General features: G+C 28.9%; 2 protein-coding genes and 1 pseudogene across 2 annotated transcripts; 1 reads left to right on the forward strand and 2 right to left on the reverse strand.

Moving 5' to 3' along the window:
* Positions 1–535: 535 nt before the first annotated feature.
* LOC150028059 (putative serine/threonine-protein kinase At1g01540) lies at positions 536–7,048 on the forward strand (annotated as a pseudogene).
* A 456-nt stretch (positions 7,049–7,504) lies between these two features.
* LOC137837584 (putative polygalacturonase) lies at positions 7,505–10,610 on the reverse strand. The gene is made up of 6 exons (XM_068646609.2): positions 10,389–10,610; positions 9,715–10,047; positions 9,175–9,295; positions 8,922–9,096; positions 8,767–8,837; positions 7,505–8,489 (listed from the first exon to the last, which is right to left on the reverse strand). The coding sequence occupies exons 1-6, from the start codon at positions 10,488–10,490 to the stop codon at positions 7,789–7,791; spliced, it is 1,503 nt and encodes a 500-aa protein (XP_068502710.2). The 5' UTR covers positions 10,491–10,610; the 3' UTR covers positions 7,505–7,788.
* Positions 10,611–15,804: 5,194 nt separating this feature from the next.
* On the reverse strand, positions 15,805–18,457 carry LOC137837585 (beta-carotene hydroxylase 2, chloroplastic). Its single transcript, XM_068646610.2, has 7 exons — positions 17,954–18,457; positions 17,665–17,724; positions 17,464–17,535; positions 16,917–17,051; positions 16,591–16,716; positions 16,161–16,217; positions 15,805–15,991 (listed from the first exon to the last, which is right to left on the reverse strand). The coding sequence occupies exons 1-7, from the start codon at positions 18,338–18,340 to the stop codon at positions 15,911–15,913; spliced, it is 918 nt and encodes a 305-aa protein (XP_068502711.1). The 5' UTR covers positions 18,341–18,457; the 3' UTR covers positions 15,805–15,910.
* Positions 18,458–23,142: the final 4,685 nt, after the last annotated feature.

The following is a 23,142-nucleotide window of genomic DNA, read 5'->3' on the forward strand; positions in this document are numbered from 1 at the left end:
GCTTAGTGGATTGTCCAGTGGCTTCTAGGGATTGAATGTAGCTCTTGGTTTAAGAGTGAACCAGTATAAACTGTTTGTGTATCTCTTTCTTCCCTTAAACTCATTTAAATTCAGTTGTTATTGCTTTACTGGTATAAACAACCGATTGTTTTGAAAAAACAACCGATTGTTTTTCTAGTGCTTTGTTGTTTTGTGCTTTATTTTTTGGCTAACTGAATTTCTGATTGAGTTTCATACAAAGGATTTTGTTCTAGCTTAAAAAAAATTCGAAAATCCCCTTTAAACAATTCACCCCCCCCCTCTCGTTTAAGGCCATATATTCTAACAGTATGTAGACGACATGGTCGTCACGCCAGAAAAGAAGGATTAGCATATTGCTGACTTGGAAGAGTTATTCCCAACAATAGCAAAGTACAATTTGAAGCTTAGTCCAGATAAATGTGTGTTTGGTGTAGAAGTAGGGAAGTTCCTTGGTTTCTTGCTAACTGAAAGGGGCATAGAAGCGAACCCTGACAAATGCGTTGCAATCATAGGAATGAGGAGCCCAACCAATGTGAAAGAGGTCCAACAGTTAACTGGGTGCATGGCCGCCCTGTCCCGCTTCTTGTCAGCCAGTGATGATAAGGGGTATACCTATTTCCAATGCCTCATGAAAACAACCATTTTCTATGGACCAATGAATGCGAGGAAGCCTTCACCAAATTTAAAGAGTGTTTGGCCAGTCCCCCTGTGCTTGGTAAGTCAGTCCCAGGTACCCCTATTCGTCTTTATTTTGCAATTACAGATCGGACGATTAGCTCGATCATTTTGCAAGATCAAGATAAGGTCCAAAAGTCAGTTTACTTTGTGAGTAAGGTCCTACAGGGACTAGAAACTCGGTATCAGGCTATCGAGAAAGTCGCCTTAGCCGTGGTGTTTACAGCTTAACAACTTTGCCTCTACTTTCAGAGCTTCACCGTGATCATGATGACCGATCTACCCATTCGCAAGCTCCTTCAAAAGCCTGATATAAAAGGTCAGATGGTTCGTTGGACTGTGGAGTTAACAGAGTTTGACATACAGTATGAACCTCGAGGGTCGATGAAGGGTTAGGTGTATGCTGATTTCATGGTAGAACTTTCGTCTAAAAACCCTCAGTCTGATCCCAATGACTTCCAGTGGGTCCTTTCAGTAGATGGATCCTCCAACCAACAAAGGAGTGGAGTTGGGGTCCTTTTAGAGGGACCAAATGGGTTGTTCATCGAACAGGCCCTGAGCTCGCGTTTTAGGGGAGAAACAATCAAGCCGAGTATGAGGCCTTGATAGCAGGGATGTTGCTAGCCAAGGAGTTGGGAGCTCGGAGTTTGTTGGTGAAGAGTGACTCGTTGTTTGTCACCGGGCAAGTCACGGGTGAGTATCAGGCCAAGGATCCGCAACTAGCCTCACATTTAAAGCTAAAAGGTTCTATCAAGTTCTAATCATATACATCATTGTGAATATTAAAATATGTTTCCCTTCTCAGGATGTCAGTATCTGAATATGTAGAACATGAAAGCCTTTATCAGGGCTTCAAGAGTTTCCTATACAAATCATCCCTCTAACATGGGATATAAGAAAGAACATAATTTTTTGGTGTTGAAGAATAAAAGGTAGACAACAAAATAAAGGAAATAAAATACTGAAGAGGAAAATATATTAAGTGAAACAAAATAGAGCAAGATATCCATTATCTTTGCTAACAATTACATTTATAATACTTACAGTAACTGACTCTTAAATGCTTTTGCCTAATGTTTATGAGCAGTTACTTAGAAATATTTATTCAACAATTGAAATAGAAAAAATAAAAAGTCACGTGCATTTATGTGCAGTTACAGAAAACACAATATCTAACACTTCTCCTTGATTTTTGAACTGCAAACTCCAATCTTCTGTCTTAAGAATTCAAACTTGCTAGCTGGAAGTGGCTTGGTAAGCAAATCTGAAACCTGATTTTCATTTTTACAGTAACAAAGAGACACATCACCATTCTTTTGCACTTCTGTTACAAAAAATAACTTGATATTAAAGTGCTTAGTTTTGCCATGAAAAATTGGATTGTTAGAGATTGCAATAACAGCTTGGTTATCAACAAAAAATCTATGTGCTTTGCTTCTTCTCCAAATTTAAAGCAGTCAGGATCTTCCTTAACCAGAGAGCTTGACTCATAGTAGTCGATATAACAACAAACTCTTCCTCAGTAGTGGATTGAGCTATTGTTTCTCTAAGTTCCATGAAAACATCCTTGATCCAAGGCTAAAACAATATCCAAATGTACTTTTCATGTCATCAATTGAACATCTCCAATCAATGTCCGAGAAACCAGTTAACTTGAACTCCTTATGCTTCAAGAACTTAACTCTAAAGTTCCAAGTTCCCTTAATGTATCTGATGACTCTCTTTGCAGCCCTCATGTGGGTCTCATTTGGGCAATGCATGAATCTGGATAGAATGCTTACTGCATTTAGAATGTCAGGTCTAGTTGTTGTCAAATACATTAGACATTCTATCAAGATTTTGAATTCAACTTCATCAACTTTGGCAAAATCATCTTTTTTAACCAACTTCTCCTTTTGATTCATGGGAGTGTCCATTTCCTTGAAATCTTTCATCTGATACTTTTTAAGTATTTCTTTTGCATACTTCTTTTGACAGATGAATACTTCATCCTGACTTTGCTTAATTTCCATTATAAATCTATTTCTCCTCTCACTAACTCCATTTTGTTGTGGAGTGTATAGGGTTGTTAATTGATGTTCAATTCCTACCTCCCCACAAAAACAATTGAAAGTTTCTGAAGTGTACTCCTTGCCATTATCAAATCTTAAAATGTAAATTGTGCAACCACTTTCATTTTCCACCCTGGTCTTAAATTTCATAAATACACCAGCAACTTCTGATTTTTGTTTCAAAAAGAAAATCCAACACCTTTTTGTTAGATCATCAATGAAGGCTATAAAATAAAGGTTACCATTTAATGATGGTGTTCTTTGAGGACCACCAAGATCAGTATGAATGAGTTGCAATTTCTTCAAAGCCCTCCTAGCTTGTTTAGGGAATGATTGCTTGTGTTGCTTCCCAAATTTGCATTCTCGACAGTAGGTCAGGTCATCATCAGGATTAGAAAGTCCTTCTACCAACTTCTTTGATTGCATTTGAAGTAGCCCTCAGTGATGAAAATGCCTGAATCTTTTGTGCCAAATTTCAGTGACACTTTCTTTAGATTTAAAGGTCATGTGTTCCTCCTTCATTGGATTGAGAGCAAAACTCTTTCCCTTCATTTCAACTTTAAACAAATCTCTGGCATCAACATCTTTGATTTTATATTTTCAAACATCACTTTATAGTCTTTTTCCAACAATTGACCAACACTCAAAAAATTTTAACCAATCTCTAGCACAAAAAGAACATTTGCAATGATTTTTGTATCTTTATAGCTTGTGATAGCTACTATGTCTTTTCCTTTTACTGTTAGGTGTTCACCATTTCCAATCGTCACCCTTTTAATCTCAATAGTTCTCAATTCCTTGAAGAGTTCCTTGTCCTGTGTCATGTGGTTGGTGCAGCCACTATCAACCAACCAACTTTCACTTGATTCTCTCTTGAGAAACAAGTGGCTACGAAAAGTTCATCTTCCTCTTCTTGATCAACAATTTGGGCATCTACATCTTGTTGTTGACTTTGGTTTCTACAAATGATTGTTTCATGCCCAAGTTGATTGCACTTGCTGCACTTAGCATCAAGTATTCTCCAGCACTTACATGGTGGATGACCTAACTTGTTGCAATGCTTACAAAGAGGATAATTTCTCCTTTTTTTGTTATTGTGTGCAACAATTTCTCCATTTTCTTGTTGGTTATGCTTGTTCTTGTTGCCTTTGTTTCTCCAGTCACCTTCATGTTTGACTGGTAAAGCTCTCTCAACAAATTGCTTGTAAAGAATTTAACTCTGCCAAGGTTATTAGGGACAGATCCTTGATCTTTTCCAAGGTAGTTATGGTAGCCTCAAATCTTTCAGGAACAATGACCATCATTTTTTCAACAATACGAGAGTCTTTAAAATCAAATCCAAGCAATCTTACTTTGTTTGCAATGTCCAGAAGCCTTTCAGAATATTCCTTAATGGATTTTGTCTCCTCCATCTTCTGCAACCCAAAGTCTCTAATGAGATTCGGCACTTGCATACTCTTAATTCAGTCATCGCCTTCATACTATGTTTTGAGATAATCTCATATGGCTTTGCCTTTGGTTTTTTCGTCTTCTTCTCCTTTTGTAATTTCATTTGGGCCACAGTAGGGTTTTCTGGAAGGGACGGAATTTCCTAATCCTCTTTTATAGCTTTCCATAGATCAAATGCTTCTAGGTAGGTCTCCATACAAACTGCCCACATCGAATAGTTTTTTCCATCGAAGAATGGTGGTGCCATTGGTGAAAAACTTGACTCGCTTTCCATTTATGCACTTTAGTGTCCTCACAGATCAAGCAGGAAGACAACTCTGATACCAATTGTTGGTGTTGAGGAATAAAAGGTAGACATCAAAATAAAATAAAGGGAATAAAATACTGAAGAGGAAAATATATTAAGTGAATCAAAACAGAGCAAGATATCCATTATCTTTCTTCGCTAACAGAAAAAATAAAAAGTCATGCGCAGTTACATGCATTTATGTGCAGTTACAAAAAACACAATATCTAACATAACTCATGGTGTTACAAAAGGATGAGATTATCTACAAACTTTATCTAAAAAAATGTATTATAATATTATCTAAAGGCAATTATTTATGCAGATTAGCACACCTTCATGATGAAGTTAAACCAAAGATTCTCCATGGCAGCATAAAAGCTAGCATTTTGATGGACCATAAATGGAATCCAAAAATATATTATTTTTACCTTGTTAAGGTTCTCAGTCTCAAAAGGAGTCATGTTCTATTGAAAGTGGAAGCATTTGGGTCAGTTTTCTTTCCTTCACAAAACTATAAAATTATTTAACTTAACTAAGTATTTCCACATTGTAAGTCATTTCCTTTTATCATATAATAGTTTATGATTGTAATTTCTCTTTGTATAATTCTTTTACATTGTTATTCAATCAGGATCCATGCTATGTATGACTTTTAAGATAGTAATGAAAAAAAATTATTAAATTTATCATTCGTGACAACATTGAATGATCATATAAAGAACATTTTTAATGTCATTACATTTAGATGAAGTTTTTCTTTGATTCAACTAACCATGAATTTTCAAATTGATTTTATTTTCACTAGCTCCAGTTATGAAGTTCCATATTGTCATTCAAGTAGTACCTTAACTGAGGGTAATCACATTTATGATTTTGGATTACTTATTATGGAGACTGTATCAGGAAGAATCCCTGCATATCACAGTCAGACACAAGTACAACTATCAATATTTGATTCATCAGTTGTTGGTTTTCAGTTCTGCTCACTTGTCTTTCAGATAATGAATCTAACATGACTTGAAATTGCAGACTCATATAATCAATGATTTCCAATGGAAAGATTGAGAATGTGATGGATCCAAAATTGCTTAAAGTGCCTTCTTCCAAGGCACTTATATAGGTTGCTTTAAGATGTGTAGATCCTGATGTGAATCCTAGACTCAAGATGGGAGATGTGGTTTGCATGCTTGAAACCAACATTCTTCTTTTGGAGGTAATAACCATTATCTATTCATTTTTAGTTCTTACTTTCATTCATTTTTAGTCCTTACATCTAACAAAATTATGTTGAAACATTTGTGATATGATTCCAATAACAAGATAGAGATGTTTCATGGACATGTTATGGATTCAACTTGAGTTGGAATATGATTAGGCACTTTTCTAGAATTGGAACAATGTTCTTTCATTCAAGAACTCACCAAATCATAAGCAACCAAGCCAAAACTCATTTGGAAACCCATTTCTTGTCAAATGAACCGATTGGAATGAACAAGAAAGCAAATGAACCGATTATAACTACCTAGAAATCAAATGAACCGAACAAAAACATGAAAGGAAGCTAATGAACCGATTAAAACAGTCAAGAAATCAAATGAACTGAATAAAACATGCTAGGAATCAAATGAACCGAACAAAAGTAAGAAAAGATGCAAATGAACCGATTACACTGACTAGAAAGGCCTAAGACATGTTTTAGAGTTTATTTGGAAATGGAAATGGATGAATAAGATGGAAAGGAGAAGAGAACTTATGTGTTTGGAGTCCTTGGAGAGGAACACGCCACTTGAAGGATGCAAAGCTTCAAGATGAGTGTAGATGCCGCCACTTAAGGTTCCAAGATTGCTCTCAAGATAAGACTAGAATAAGAGAAGACACAAGTCTCTCAATCACTCACTAATTTGGGAGAATTTCTGTACTCAAAATATCAAATCTGTATTAGAAAGACTCAAGCCCTCCTTTTATAGGAGAAGGACCGATCATGAGTGTACAAGAAGCTTACAAAGGAAGCTATCCAAGGTTACCTTGCAACTCTTCCACTTCTAGCGCCTAAAGTGGAGAATAGAAGGATACCTTCTAGATTTTTCTAAAGCTAATATCTAAAGATGCTTTACACAAGAGGTATCTTTAGGTTTCCCTCTTAGCACCTACCTAAACACTATTTTATATTATTTACAAATTTATTCAAAAGAAACTATAAAGAGAGATATTAATTGAAGTTCATTCTTGAAAGCTTGTAGTCTTCTTTTGGCTTTAGGCGTGGTCCTCTCTTTATTTTAATTCTTCTTTAATTTTTAAGAAGACTAGAAGAAAGAACTTCAAATGTTTGGGTGAATGACCTCTTCCTCCATTAGTAAATCCTCTCTTATTTGATCTCTATCAATTTGTGAAGAGAGTACAACTTTTATAGGAACTAAATATGTTTTGAAACCAAAAGCCATATTTAACTTGTTTTAGAAATGATATTACTTAGACCTGTTTTTTAGTTCCTCTTCATTTATTGAAGCAACGCCAAATTATCATGAAGACTTTAGAACGCGATCACTCTCCAAACAGTAAGTAAAATTAGGTGATACCAAGATGTAAACAGCAGCAACTACCATCAGAAAATGGGAAGAAAACATTAGTATTGTTCTTGAAATCCATTGGCACACCAATTTGACAGAAATTCTCAAATATTTCATGTAGTTTATTACTTGAGCTTTATCCTTGTTCATACTTCATTGAGTCTAATGTCATTTTACTAAGATCTGAAGAAAAGTTCTTCTTGTTATTCATCCTCTGTAGTGCTTGAGAAATCAAACTATCCTTTGTCATTCTTAATCCTGCATATTTATACTAAAAATCACACGTTAATGTATTTGTAGGAAAGTCAGAATGTAACCACTTTTTCAATAAGCTCCTTAAAATTAAACAGTGTTAAGTAGTCATTTAGTGTTAGTTTTTTTGCTGCTTAATTGCTTGATTTACTTATCAAAAGATAGCAATGGCCCATACAGTGACAGTGACAACCTTGCAGTGACCAATGCAATTCAATATTCTACTTCTCAAAATATGGATTTTTCAGTTTGAAACTACATGTTTCTTTTTTATGAGTCAATACACTTGAATCTTCCACTATATTGCTGGTGTCATATAGGATCACTATAGTTGATGTAATATCGTTTGGCACCTATTGTTGATTTCAGGATATTCCAAACCTAAAATCATTTGGACAATAAGAAAAACAAATCATTTATTCTATAAGTTCGATTTGATTTGATGTTTTAAAACTCCCATATGGATGATGACTATGTCCTTCTTTTAGAAGACTGGGAAACTTTTCAAGGAACAAGTCTTCAGCTGAACACTTTCGATGGGCACTTTGTCATCTGGATAAGGACACTCAATTTTCTCTTTCTTCTCTGGCAGCAATTCACAAGGCTTAGGATAGACATTGCTTGTCACCCCCTCAATATCAGTGCAATTCCATTGCAATTTCTTATCACCACTATGGATAGTCACATTAGAAATACAGATTCCTGTAAAAGGATCATTAGCAATTCCATCAAGTCTTGCAGAATATGTTACATTATCTGCAAATACATCTCTATAGTTTATTCCAGTAATGTTAGGAAGTGCTTTTGGATCAAAGCCAGGGTCAGGGTGTGATCCATAAGAACCTGTCATCCAAAACACATACTTCATTGTGTTTAAGTTCATTCCTTTCACAAATATGTCTCTCACATATGCACCTCTACCAACTGCCGTTTTTATTCTAACTGCTGATTCAGTGTTGATAGCTGTAAGGTCTTCTGCTCTAACATCTTGGATTCCACCAGACATTTCACTGCCTAAAGCAATCATAGCACTATCAGGGGATACACATTCAAGCCTTCTAATTATTATGTGTTTGCTTGGCATTCCAAATTTGATTCCATACTCATCCCAACCACTTTTTATTGCTATACAATCATCACCGGATACAATATAGCAATCTTCAATCCTAGTGTTGCTACAAGAATCTGAAAAGATGAGTACAAAACTAGAGAATGGTTAAATTTTGCACCAATATTGTTTAGTAGTAATTGAAAAGTTCTATGGTTGAATCGCAGCATAACAAACTTTTACATTATCAGATATGTTCCAATTAAATGTTATTGTTTATTATCAGAAAAGTGAAGAGTGTATCGTTTATTTTCTCTTAAACTGTTTTCTTTTTCTTTTTCTCTTAAACTGTTTTCTTTTTCTTTTTCTCTGATCATCTTCTGTTATAGTTATAATACTAATAATATAAATCACCTGGATTTATTCCATCTGTGTTAGGAGAGTCAACAGGAGCAAGAATGGTCAGTCCTTGAATTATGATGTCACTGTAGAGACATGGATGATAAGAACAACAGAAAATATTGAGCATTGAGATCAAAGCATCAATACAAAATAAATGATTGTCAAACCTGCTGTAAATTGGATGGACAAACCAAGATGGAGAATTGACCAAAGTGAGATTTGATATTTGGATGTGATTAGAGAACATAATCTCAATCAAGTAAGGCCTGGTGAGTTTCAATTCATCTTTGTGAAACTTGTCCCACCAATAAGATCCTTGTCCATCAATTGTCCCGTTGTAACCTTATGTACAAAAAAAAGTGACATGAAAAATTATTTAACAACCTCTAATAGTTGTTTAGTAATGGGGCTAGTGGTTACCAGTGATTACTACATCAGTGAGGTTAGTTCCAAAAATGAGACTACTAAATCTTCCATCAGGAGCATCTCTTCCTCTGCCATAGGATGGTAGAACAGAAAGTATGGGCCACTCTGATTCATCCTGTCAATATGGGTCCATGGTCAATAAACATCAAAAAAAAAGAAAAAGAAAAGAGAAAGCTGTAGATTATGATGTCAAATGTAGCTTAACTAACGAGTCAATAATTCATAGTTAGAAGAAAAGGTGAAAAAGTAAGTGAAATGATATTAGGCAACCAAATTCCAATGATGTACTGTAACAAATAACAATCGCTACCAGAGAGAAAAAGTAAGAACTGCGACATATCTTTGATCAATGTATTTTTTACACTATAAAATAGGGTGTACATGTGCATGAAGAAAAGAGATCATATTATATATTTATTAGTTATACAAAAATACAATTCTCAATATATATAACATGATTGACCACATGCTATAACATGAAACCATTGAATATGCTGATAATTAAAAAAGGAAAGGGTAGAATGAATAAAATACCTGAGATGCAAGGATGGTAGCTTCATTTTGGAGAAAAAGGGTGAAATGGCTTGTGAGATTGAAGCTTCCTGTTAGCCATTTTCCTGGTGGCACAAGAAGTAGAGCTCCACCATCAGATGCATAATGACTGAGGTTGCTAATTGCGTATTGAAAGGCCTTGGTGTTAGATGTTTTTCCATCACCAACGCCCCCAAAATCAGTCAAAACTGCAGTGTGTTTTCTGCAGCTGATAGCAGGGTACTCAAGAAAATCCAATCCATTGGCTACTTTGCATTCAACAACCCTCACTCCTTGTAATCCCAGCAACAAAACTGTGAAGATCACCCCAACAACCTGCAGAAGAAAACCAGATAACTCAAACACCAGTTTACTGATCCTTAAGTCATTATTTTGAGGTTTCAAATTGAGGTCCACAACTTCAATTGAGACCACACTAACGTATTTTTGGAGGTTTCCATAACTACTATCAATTCATGACAGGAACCGCTATTTAAAACCTGGGAAAGTAATCTGTACATACAAAAGAATAAAGCAAAGGAAGAAGAGGGGTCCATGAACATGCAAACACAGGAACCAAAATGATCAAAACACTGAAAAACACTAAAAAAATTCAGAACAAAACATTGTTTGCATATCAGAAAAGCTAATGCACACACAACTAAAATAACAATTACATAGGAGTCACTGAATTTTGAACACGGCTTCATAGTTTGACTGTGACTATGAGATTTGTTTCGGTTTAATATCTTTGGTGGCACAGAAAACAAAGAAGCCATATATAAAGAAAATTATCAGTATTACTAGTCCATAATATTTAGTGGTGAAAGAATGTAGGTGATAATGATGTATCTGAGGAGAGATTATCGGAGAATCTCAGGATCATGGTGACATTCAATGCTATATTATAGCATATTAGAAGAGTAGTTACGTGTTAGGAAACCACAGTATGGTTACATGTGATGGCAGTTACAGGAAAAGATGTCAACGTGTTGGAGAATGTACCATGATGTCTTGCCATTTCTAAAAAGCTTTTTTTCCTTTCTGGGAAGATCTTGAACAGTTATTATGCAACTATCATGATTGTTAGGAATCACAATGTAGAAACTTTGCTCCATCTTTAACGAAAAATTCTTTCAAAAAGTTGTTGCTCACCGCACGACTCTAATAAGAACGTAACACATGATATGGCATAATTATGATTTGTAAGTTACATTATTCAAAAAGGTTAAACTGTATGTGTCGATCAATAACATTTTTCTGTGTATAATTCCAAAAAAGGTTGCATGTCAGCAGCTATAATACTATGTGTTTGGATATTTTGTTTTATGGTGTGCTACTAGTTTGTGTTTGTTGATTCTAAAAAATTATTATGATTTTTGTTCAAAGTAGAAAACATACTACTTGGATATTAGACTTCAAAGCTAACTCACACTACACACAATTATCTTATAAAAATCAATTTTAAAGATTCAAAATAATTAATTAATATTTAATTAAGTTTAAAGATTAAAAATAATTAATTGTTATATTAATTAAAAGAGATATTTTGACCAAAAATTATTAGTATTTAAATTAGTATCTATTATTAATAAATAGTTTTTAAATTAATATCTAATTAACTATCAATTTTAGAATTTAAATAATTGGTAACTAAAATCTTGGTAGCTAATTAGATACTAATTTAAAAATTATTTATTAATAATAGAAATTAATTTAAATACTAATAACTTTTTCTAATCTCTAAAATAATATTTAATTTAGTTAATATAATAATTAAAAAAAAATTCTAAAATTAATTTTTATTCAATAATAATTTTATAGTAGTGTCGATTGTCTACTGAGATTATGTAACATGCAACCAAATGTTTACCAAAAACATATCTAACAAAAGAAGTATTCCACCTTGTGCCAGTTATTATATGGATAGTACATAAAATATACTACCCCTTGACTCTTTAAGGAAGGATTTTGAAAAGAAAATGGTCATTAATATAAGGTATTTTATAATTTTATATGTCCTCATTAAAGGCATGATTATGTTGCTATTAAGTAATGAGAAGAGAATATGAGAAATAGTAATTAACAATTATTCTCTTTCCCTCATTAGACTCAAAAGATTAGTAAAAAATAAAAAGATTAATTAATTATTTCTCTTGATTTGTATGATTTTGTCCAAGATGTCTCGTGTCAAAGATGGGAATGAGAATTGTTATTCGACGTATATAAGCCTTTAGTAAAAATTTAAAGAAAAAGGATATACTACTTGTTTTTATATTTATTTTATATTATTTTATCGTATTTTCAATATTTGGATCTTAAAAGAACATATAAACTGAACGCATATTTCATAAAAATAATTATTTTTTAATTGATATTTATTTTATACTTTAAATTCAGGTCAAGTTTTGCTTTTTATTTACAAATTTAAAAGTGACTTTTTTACTTCCTAATTCGAAAATAATCCACTTTTATCGGTTAGATACTTAAAATGATCACAATGTGTATATGGATATTTTATTTTTATATTATAAGAACTAAAAATTTACTTTCTAATTTGGTAAACAAAAATATTTGAACCTTTTTTTTTATTTTGTTTGAGTCTTGATCCTTCTAGTTACATTATTTTGCGAAAATGCACCCACCTTTCTTTAGGTCACAACCCTATGTTCTTTAAAAACCACTTCACTCTCTTGTATTCATCTAGCCAATGTCAAGAAGGAAAAAACTTACATTAACTCCATTTAGCCAATTTGATGAAAGGAGGAAAAATCACAACCCACTTTGATTTTGTAATTTACCCAATATCTCTAACAAATGTAATATCATTGCATTCCACTTTTGTATGAAATAATTAATCAAAGAGCTCTCATAATGAATTCAGTTCTTGATAAAAGTTTTTCATGTGTGAGAAAATTGATGTTTTCTAAGGAACTATGAACTTGGATGATCACAAACTACAATCAATCTTAAATCAAGGACACCCTTTGAAGAGGTATAGATCTTAAAGTGGGAAGGTGAATTAGATGACATGTCTTTAAGGTTGTACCTAGTATATAGCAGTCACGGTTTAGGATTTGTTGATACAAATTTCATATGAATAATAGGATCAAAACTGATATCCCTCGTATGCAGATGTCATTAAAGCATTTCATCTCACTTAATGACCATGCAAATTTTATCATAATAAATAGGTAGGGAAAACTATAACAAATATTTTAATTTCAATAAAATCAAACATGATCAATCAACCATGAACATTAATCTTAAATATTTATCATATAACAAGCATAACAATCACAAAAGGTTGGTATTCATGATTCACTATAAAAATAAGGATAATAAGTTATCATAATATAGCATCAGTCAACTATAAAACACTACTATATTGATATACAAAAGTGAGAAAAATAAATGTAAAATTTAGAACTAACTTAAAAAACACTAGATCAATTCTATAACTTTTATTAAATATTAATTATTCAATTATATCGGTTAGATTAACATTAGTAATATCTCTTTTTATAGGTGGATTCAAGCTTTAATAACTTTCAAGATATCAAGTATGGACTTTTTACTCCATACAAAACGGATACTAATCACACTTTCATGTATTTTTTTTATTTGTGTTCACTTTTAATCAACTCTAAAAGTTTAGTGATTTTGACTTAATTATGAATACATGAAGTGCACATTTTCTTGTATGTGTAGTTTGTCTCCTTCCGGTATAACACAAAGTTATAGGCAATAAAATAGAAAGAGTATTATTTTTATTACTAGTGGAACTCATTAATTACTATAATTCTCATTATAATCTTATTTTAATAAGTTAAAAATTAATATTTATTTTAATTTATAATTTTAATAAATTTATTCAAATATAATATCTTAATTTATAAATTAGCTTTTAAATTGATATCTAATTAATTACCAACTACTTTTGATTTTGAAGTTGTAGCTAATTAGATACTGATTTAAAAATTATTTATTAATAATAGAAACTACTTTATATCAATAATATTTTAATTTTTAAAATAATATTTAATTTAGTTAATATAGTAACTAATTATTTTTTATTTTTTAAATTATATTCTATTTAATAATTTTTTATTTGAGAAATAAAATAAATTACAAATTTACATGAAAATAAATAAATGTAACTGGATTGTGAATTAATTAAAGTGTGTAGATATTTTTATTAGACGAGTAACTTATATATATTTGATAATTTTTTAAAATATAATAAGTATAAAATGAAAATATTAAACGTGTAGAGATTTTTTTTCATTTTATTCTAAATTGTATATAAATAACTGTGTAAGTTGAAAAAGGTAAGAGGAAAGATGAGGGTTGATATAAAAATAGAAAAAACAATGTGTTATTGGTAGAAACCGAAAAACAAAGACTATAAAATAAATTATTAAATAAAAAATAATTTTAAAAATTAAAATTAATTAATTATATTAACTAAATTAGATATTATTTTAGAAATTAAAATATATAAAAAATAATTTCTAACTTTATAAACTAGTTTCTAAATTAATATTTAAATAGCTACCAAAATTTTAACTACCAACCATCTTAAATTTTAAAACAATAGGTAAATATAAATAATTAATTATTTTCTTTTTAAAATTAATTTTTATTTAAGAAGAATGTAATAGCACTTTTAATTTTAAGCATGCATTCTTATATAGCTTACGGCATTTCAAAAATAAAATGAAAAACAAATCTATAAATTTATTTATTTTAAGTGTTATACCTTGAACTTTAATTTTGTCTCCATAAATTGTATATCTCTTATTACACATATATACCTTCATTTCAACTTCATTTTAATTTTATGAGATTTTTTTAATTAAAGAAAAAATCCAAAAATATGAAAAGTTCTAGTACTTTAATTTATTCTTAAATTTAAAGAAAAAATTTCAACAATTTATTTATTTTGAATCCAGCCATTTCTTATTTTCATTTTCATAAAAAAAAAACTTCAAACACTGAAAAGCTATAATAAAAAACAACGAATTTTTATTGGTTTTTACATTTTCTAGATTTATATTTGTTTTATTATATTTTAAAGAATAATTGAAAATTAACATAAAAATTGACTCTGGTTTGATATTAAACAAATTAGTGAAAAGGGTAAATTTTAAGGACCAATTTCAATGAAACTAAATTAAAGATGTCTATTGTAAAACAGTTAAATTTGAGGTTCAATTAATTGAAATAAAATTAAAGTTTATAGTATCTATGACAGTTTAAATATTTAAAACAATACAACTTAATTTTTCTATTAAATAAATAAGTGAAATATAGCAAAGTTTAGTATTTTTCTTTTTTAGAATATGTTAATTTACCTAGACTTTCAATGTGAGAATATTGTGCTTAGAATTGTAAATCTGAGATGCTAACATTTCATGCAAAAAGGAAAATCCTAGAAAGTGTTATCCACATTCAGATTGTGTACCAATGTTTGAGTCAAGTAATCCTTACCCTACCCTTAATGAATGCTGTCAAAACCCACTTGAGTGGCGTGCATAGCTCAATGCCCCCACAGAGATAGGGACTAAGCAAATGTCACCAAATGGAATATAGCTACCACCCCCATCCCACTAGGGCATGGCCAAAACCAAAGCCAAAATTTTAGGACACCAATTATTTCTTACCCCACCATCTTTTATAGTTGAAATTTTTATTAATTGAATATATTTTATAAAATAGATAAAATTTTTAAAATTACTAAGTCGTATCAAAATAATACAACTTTGTGTATTTAAAATCGTATCAAACTGACACTAAATTGAGTATAATTTGACTATACTGAATTTATCTCAGTTTAACAAGATTTTAATTCAATTACACTAAAATCACAATAACATTGTGTCACCTGACACAACTTAATTTTTTAAAAATTTACTCATTTCAATAATTAAGAGATAAAATTACATCAAATTAATAAAAATTCAACTTCACCAAGGTTAGAATAAACATAAAAAATAAGAGTATTTGCAGAAATATTTACCACCACCTTCTGTTTATAACTGTTCTTTCATATTTATCTTTGATGTTATATCATGCTGTAAAGAATTTATATTTATATCTATGCAAGCAAAATTTTGAGATCAATTTATTTAATGTTTCTGCTTTACATTGGTGATTCTTTGAAACAGCTAATGATTTGTTTATACTATAGCTTTTATCATGAACTATTTTTGTATAATTTTGCTCTCCTACTTATCTCTTTCTCCAGCTCTTCTAGCCCTCCCACCTCTTCAACTTCCTGCATGCCATATTTAACATTTTCAGTGACATTAGTAATAATAATCGAAGTTTGAGCTAATCAACAAAATATTAATAATTCCAAGAAGAATAAAAAAACTAAAACCTGAAATATATATTCAGATAAATAAAGAAACATGAACAACAAAAAGAAACAAAATGCAGCATACCTTTGGTCCCAGAAACAGCCCATACGGTACACCATCAAATTTTTCCGAATGGTGAAGCTAAGATAAAGACAAGAACAGTATCACGGGTATCAGAACATGAAAATGAACTCAAACAAATAATTATTTTTGCTTTTCAGAAAATTAAAATGTTAAGAGTGTATAAAATTTAAAACACAAATCTTGAAGCAAACTAATGTATAAAAATTTTAGTATAAAATTTTACCATTGGAAGAAAACTTGGAAAATGTAACATGGATTGTATAAAGTAATATATCATGGTGAAGAGATCTATTTAGAATGGTATTAGGAGTATGATAGTGATTAGTGTGACGTTTAAACGTGCATTAGAAAGTGAGAACATTTATTGTAATAAAAAAGAATGAGTTTTTGTGCATAATGTTATCCTAATGATGAGGATGATGATAATTACTTGGTGAGCAGAAGCCACTCTTCTGAAGTAGGGCACGTTGGCAATGGGGCCCACAGGGAATCTCTTATGAACCAAGCCATCGTGTACAAACATGTAGGCCATCCCAAAGACCGTAATTCCAAGACCCTGTTCATAGTTGAAGGTATCTTAGTAAGAGTGTTCATTTCACAACACAAAGTCTATGAATTAATCATTATTTTATGAAAACCATTTCCAATGAAACTGTTAATTGGGAATTTCACTCCCAATCAAACTCTTAATTAAGATGTTCAAGCAAAAACAAAAAAGATTAACTAATTTAGTTTGAATATTGAGAATTCACGCACCGCACCGAAGCAAAGACCAGGGATGAGTCCCTTGTGAAAGAAACCATAGGAAAGAAGAGCAATGGCAGGGACAGCATTGGTTATGGCAAATACATCGTTCAGTTCGAAGGGTCCTTCTCTTGGTCGATGGTGGGACTGCAATTCAAGTAAAAAAATCGTTAGATTGTGTTTTACAGATTATGTAGTTTCTGGTCATTGGTTGCTGAGACATCACAAGGATTACCAAAAAAACCTAATCATTCTTCTTGTGGATCTTGGACTTTGGACTTTGACACTTTGTGGTGCTAACAATTAGTAAAAACGTGTGTTCAGAATGTTCATTTTCATGAAAATTGGTCTGTCTGTATACCTTAAAATAAAATTAAAAAAACATGTCTTTTTTATGATTGGTGAATCTTGTCACTCTTTCTAATAAAATGTAAATACTGAGAAATGAATTCACTTAAAAATGAGGACCAGAATATACTAAAAGAACACATGACTAAATTGATTAAACAGTGAAGGAGAAAGAGGATTCAGAGGAAAGAAGAAAGAACTGAAAGCATACCTCATGCATGTGCCACAAGGAAGCATGCCAGAGAGCCCTATGAGCCCATCTAGCCCAAAACTCCATACCCACCTGAAAATCAGACATACCCAGTTGAATTTTATACTCAAAATTCAAAAAACAAACACACCCAATTTGAATCCTGAAACCATCCAAAAACTGAATGAATTTAAATCAGAATCAGTTAACAGGACTACTTACTGCAGCACCCACTGCCAGAGCAAATGTGCCAAACATTTCAGACAAAGGCACTTCTCCACCCTACACAAAACCAAACCCAATTTCACAACCAAATTATCTTCACATGCAAATCACCAATCTTGCATGACACCAATGTCAAAGACACAAAAACAACAGTTTTCAAAAAGACCGCAGCAGAATCACATTTATCTCATTTGCCTGTGATTTTTTGCAGCATCGAGGATCACATCGAACTTGCTACCTTTTTTAAAACCTGGGCAACAAGAATAAGAAAAGGGGTCAATTTTACCTCCATTTGCCAGGCGAATCTGTAATAAACAGCGAGCACTGCCATGGATGTGACACCCAAGCTGGACATGAGAGCAGCAATGAGGTAGGTGAACCTCTCAGACTCTTTTCTGGCCAATTTCTCTGCCAACTTTGGTGACAAAACTTGTGGAGGAGGAGGTGATTGTTGTTCCTGCTCCTCAATTTCCATGTGGGTGCTTTGTTTGGGGTCCTGGGTGAGGACACAGACAGTGAAAGGTGACAACTTTTGGATCTTTAGGAAGGTTGTGTGGTGGGAAATTCTCAAGGGAGAGAAAGGGAGTGTGGCTGGGATTGTTTTGGGAAAGTGGGGGTGGTGGTTGTGGAGGAGGGGCTTGAAGGTTATGGCGGCGGAGAGTCCTACCGCCATGGTTGAAGTATGAAGAAGAATTGGGAACAGTGTTTGAGTGTGTTTGCGAGAGAGAGAGAGAGGTATTTGTGTTGTCTGTGAAGAGGAAAGGTTTGAAGTGAAGGTTTTAAAAGAGGATGAACAGAGTCCACAATTTTTTTTATTATTTTTATTTTTTTGTGGTTTATTGTGGGGACACTGTAGAATACAGAGAGAAAAACATTGGTGGAACACTCACACAACCAATGGGATCATTTTTTTCATTTGCTACTACCATAAATTATACACTCTTAATGTAGTAAATGAATCTTTTTTATCCTATAACTATTCTTCCCTTCCTTTTTTTTTTAATCTGCTTTAAGATTATTTTGAAAACAAAATTAATTTTTCTAATTTTAATAAAATATTTATAATTTTTTTACATCATAATAAATGAATGTGTATATATATGTATATAACTAATTAAAAATACAATGTAATAAAGAAATTTTGGAAAAAAAAAATTGTAATGTCATTAAAGTATTAAAAAAATTATATCTATATAATATTTAATTATTATTTTAATAATTAAAATTTATGTATATATATATGTGATAAATTTATTCATATAATAACTTCCATAAAAATAATTTCAGATTCAAATAATTATAAAACAAAATATTATGTCAACTAAGTTTATTAGTTTTTATTGATAATTTTATTCAAATCTATATTATTAATTTTTTTATAAAAAAATTATATAATAGTTAAAGTTTTAAAAATACTCAAATTTATAAATATTTTAAACATAATTCAACCTTTAATATATGTAGTTGTATTTTTTAAATATTCATATTTAATCTATTATTATTAAAAAATTATTAAATAAAAATTAAATTTAGAGATTAAAATAATTAATCACTATATTAACTAAATTAGATACTATTTTAGAAATTAAAAAGTTAATTATATCTAAAAATAACTTTTACTATTAATAAAATCTTATAAAATAGTTTATAAATTAGTATTTAAATTAATTATCAAAGTTTTAGTTACTAATATTTTATATTATAAATTAATCAACTAACAAAAATTAATTTAATATAGATTAGTTTAAAATATAAAGTAATAAATAACTAAAATATTAGTGTGTAATAACAATTTAGAATATATTTTATAAAATTTTATTAATAATAAAAACTACTTTAAATACTAATTTTTTTTTTAATTTATTAATAATTTTTAATTTAGTCAAATAATAATTAATTATTTTAATTTTTAAAATTATTTTTTGTTTAATAATTTTTTAGTGTATTAAATAAAGATGAAAACAAATTAAAATTAGTATATATAAACACTACAAGAAAATCATAGAATAGAAACTAATTTAGTTTTTAATTTTGATATCTAAAATTAATTTTTATTTCATGATTTTCTAGTAGTAAAAATTAAATTGACTAATTTTAAGTGGAAAGACTAAAAAATAAAGTTGATTTAATTATAGAAATCCAACCAATAAATTTACCTAAATTGGATATATACTATTAGCAATAAATATTAATACATATTAATTAATAAATCTTAAATGTTATTAAAGTAATAAAAAAATAGAGTAAAAATAATAATGTTAACTATTAGTATTTGTCATATACTAATCAATTAGTATTTAATATTTATCATCATTATCTAATATGCTAATATTCTGTATCTTTGAAATTTAATATCTTACTATATAATCTGTATTTGTCAAATTGTATACTTAATAAGACAATATTTATTAAATATTACTCTTCATCTATAACCATATATATAAAGATTATTCTCATAACTGTTTTTTTATATATAATTTTTTCTCAATTTTATTTTTGAAAAAATAATAATTAATTTATTATATCAATTTAATCTTTTTCTAATTTTTTTTTTTTTAAAATAACAGTTTTCAATTTAATAACTTCTTTTTATCTTAAAATTATCAATTACAACATTTATTAAATAACATGTATTCGCATTCTTACTCTTTTATTTTCTCTTTTCTATCTATACATTTTCATTTCTCTTTCTGTTTTTATGTTTTGATTATTTTTTATAAAAAATATATTTTATTAAATCTAAAATTAATTTTTTTCTAGTTTTTTTCTAATTCTTTATTTTTTTATTTGTATTATATATATATATATTATATAATATTACAATATAAATTTATAATCCTATTTAAAAAATATGAAGAAGCAGACACGATTTCAGAGGGTAAATTTCCTATCTAGCACTATTTAGACTTTTATTTCTCTATCTAGCACCCTTTTGTTTTTATTTTCCTATCTAGCACCCTTTTATTTTTATTTCCCTGTCTAGCACCCTTTTATTTTTTATTTCCCTATCTAGCACCATTTCAAAAATAAATAAATAAATAATAATTTATTTATTTATTGATAATTTTAATTTTGAATGCATTAAAAAATAAATATTTTTAATGTTTAAAATAGTTAGAAATATAATTAATGAATAAAGAAATGAGCTTTTATAAAATAAAATAAAATAAATTAAAATGGTTAGTTTAAAATTATTTTTTTAAGAATGAAGAAAATAAAAAATTAAACCCTACAACAACATAAAAGTTGAATCTATAAACATAAATTACTATTTATTTTTATTATTATTGATGATGTAATCATGTTAATTTCAAGTAAAAAATACATGACATAATTAAAAAAAATCAAAGTCAATTAGTATTAATTAATAGTGGATACACAAGTAATATTGAAGTGTCTATCTAAATGCAAAATCCTAAAAGAAAAATTAATGCAAATGTTACACTTAATGCTTAAAAATGAGAAGCAAAAAATGAAAAAAAAAAAGTCTAGAAAATAAAAACAGCAACAATAAAAAAAATGGTAGAAAAAATAATAACTAAAAATATACAAGATATAAAATAAAGGCAAAACAAATTAAGATAAACATAAAAGATATAAAAATAAATCCAAATAAAATAAACATAAGAGATATAAGGCGATACTAAATAAGTATATGTTGATCATAAAAATGAAAATAAATGAAAGATGATAATTTATTTAATATTTTCTTCAATGGTACATTAAATAGTTTGTGCGAAATGAAACATAATTAATGACGAGAAGTGCACAATCCAGTAATGTTGTGACATATTCTTTATGTGTCTTGGTGTTTGACAATATGAACATTTTTTTTTATCATGTTGTTCTTTTATGTCCATATCAGTCCTTATTTAACTTTGTTTTTTTATAATTATGTCCTGTATTTTTTACTTGAAATTAACATAATTACATCATCAATAATAATAAAAATAAATACTAATTTATGTTTATATATTCAACTTTTATGTTGTTGTAGAGTTTAATTTTTTATTTTATTCATTCTTAAAAAAATAATTTTTAAACTAAACATTTTAAATTTATTACTTTTTTATTTTTATTTTGTAAAAACACATTTCTTTATTCATTAATTATATTTTTAACTATTTTAAACATTAAAAATATTTATTTTTTAATGCATTCAAAGTTAAAATTATAAAAAAAAATTAATTTATTATTTTTTAATTTATTTTTGAAATGCTGCTAGATAGGGAAATAAAATATAAAAAGGTGCTAGATAGGGAAATAAAAACAAAAGAGTGATAAATAGGAAAATAAAAATAAAAGAGTGCTAGTTAGAGAAATAAAAGTGTAAATGGTGCTAGATAGAAAATTTATCCGATCTATATTAAAAATATATTAAAAAAAAATAACATCACACTGATAATCCGCAAACACGGAAAATATAAAATAACATGTAATTACATAAATTTTAGTATAAAAATATATTATTATATAATTTTAATTCTAAACCTTTTAAATAATTAATTTACATTAAAAAAATTATATTTTTAAATTACATATATGTGTGTATATATTATTTGGACAAATTATTTTATTTAAATGAATTAATATAGTGAATATTAATAAAATTAATTTTTATCTATTTAAATTTTAAATTTTGTATTCCTCCATTTAAACCGCCATTATATTTAATTTCCTTTTTACAGTTTTCATAATGTGTAATTTTAATATAATATTATATAATAAAATTTGAGTTACTTCATTTTATAATATTATTTTTTAATTTGAATTATACAAAAAATTAAAAATAGCTTAAGAGATACTAAAGTAATATAATAATTCATTTTTTATATAAGTAAAAAAAATAATGATAGATAAAAAATTAGAAATAAAAAATATATTAAAGTATAAAAAAAACTAAAAACTACAAAAGTAGCTCGTAGCTTTTTAAACTATAAAATCTCATATTATTTTTAAATACCTTACCTAAACACTTATGTTAGAGGGTAGATTTGTACTTAAATTTATATTTATATTTAATACACATGAATAATACGAGAAAAATAAGTCGGTTCAAGTGGTAATGGGTTCAGTGTCAGAAAAATTATCTGTGAATTTTTTATAATAATAAATAAATTAGAAAATAATATTTATAGTGGAGTGAACAGTTGTTAACATTTATTGAATAAAACTAAAAAATATACTAAACATGCTGTGAACAAAAAAATGAGAAGAAAGAGTAAGCTAAAAAATATTGACTTAAAAGAATATATTTCCAAATATTTTATTACTTCTAAAATATTTTAAAAAAAATCTATATAAAATATTACATTACAGTGGCATTTTAAATATAAGTGATGATATTTTAAGATATTTGGGGATTCAACTAATAATTCAAAGGTAACATAAATTTAAAACATATGGTAAGCTAATTTTAAATATGTGAAGGTACAACCATAAACAATCAATAAAAAAAATCAACAAACATTTGTC

The sequence above is a fragment of the Phaseolus vulgaris genome, chromosome 4, assembly GCF_051622355.1.
Source record: "Phaseolus vulgaris cultivar YP4 chromosome 4, ASM5162235v1, whole genome shotgun sequence".
NCBI lineage: Eukaryota > Viridiplantae > Streptophyta > Magnoliopsida > Fabales > Fabaceae > Phaseolus > Phaseolus vulgaris.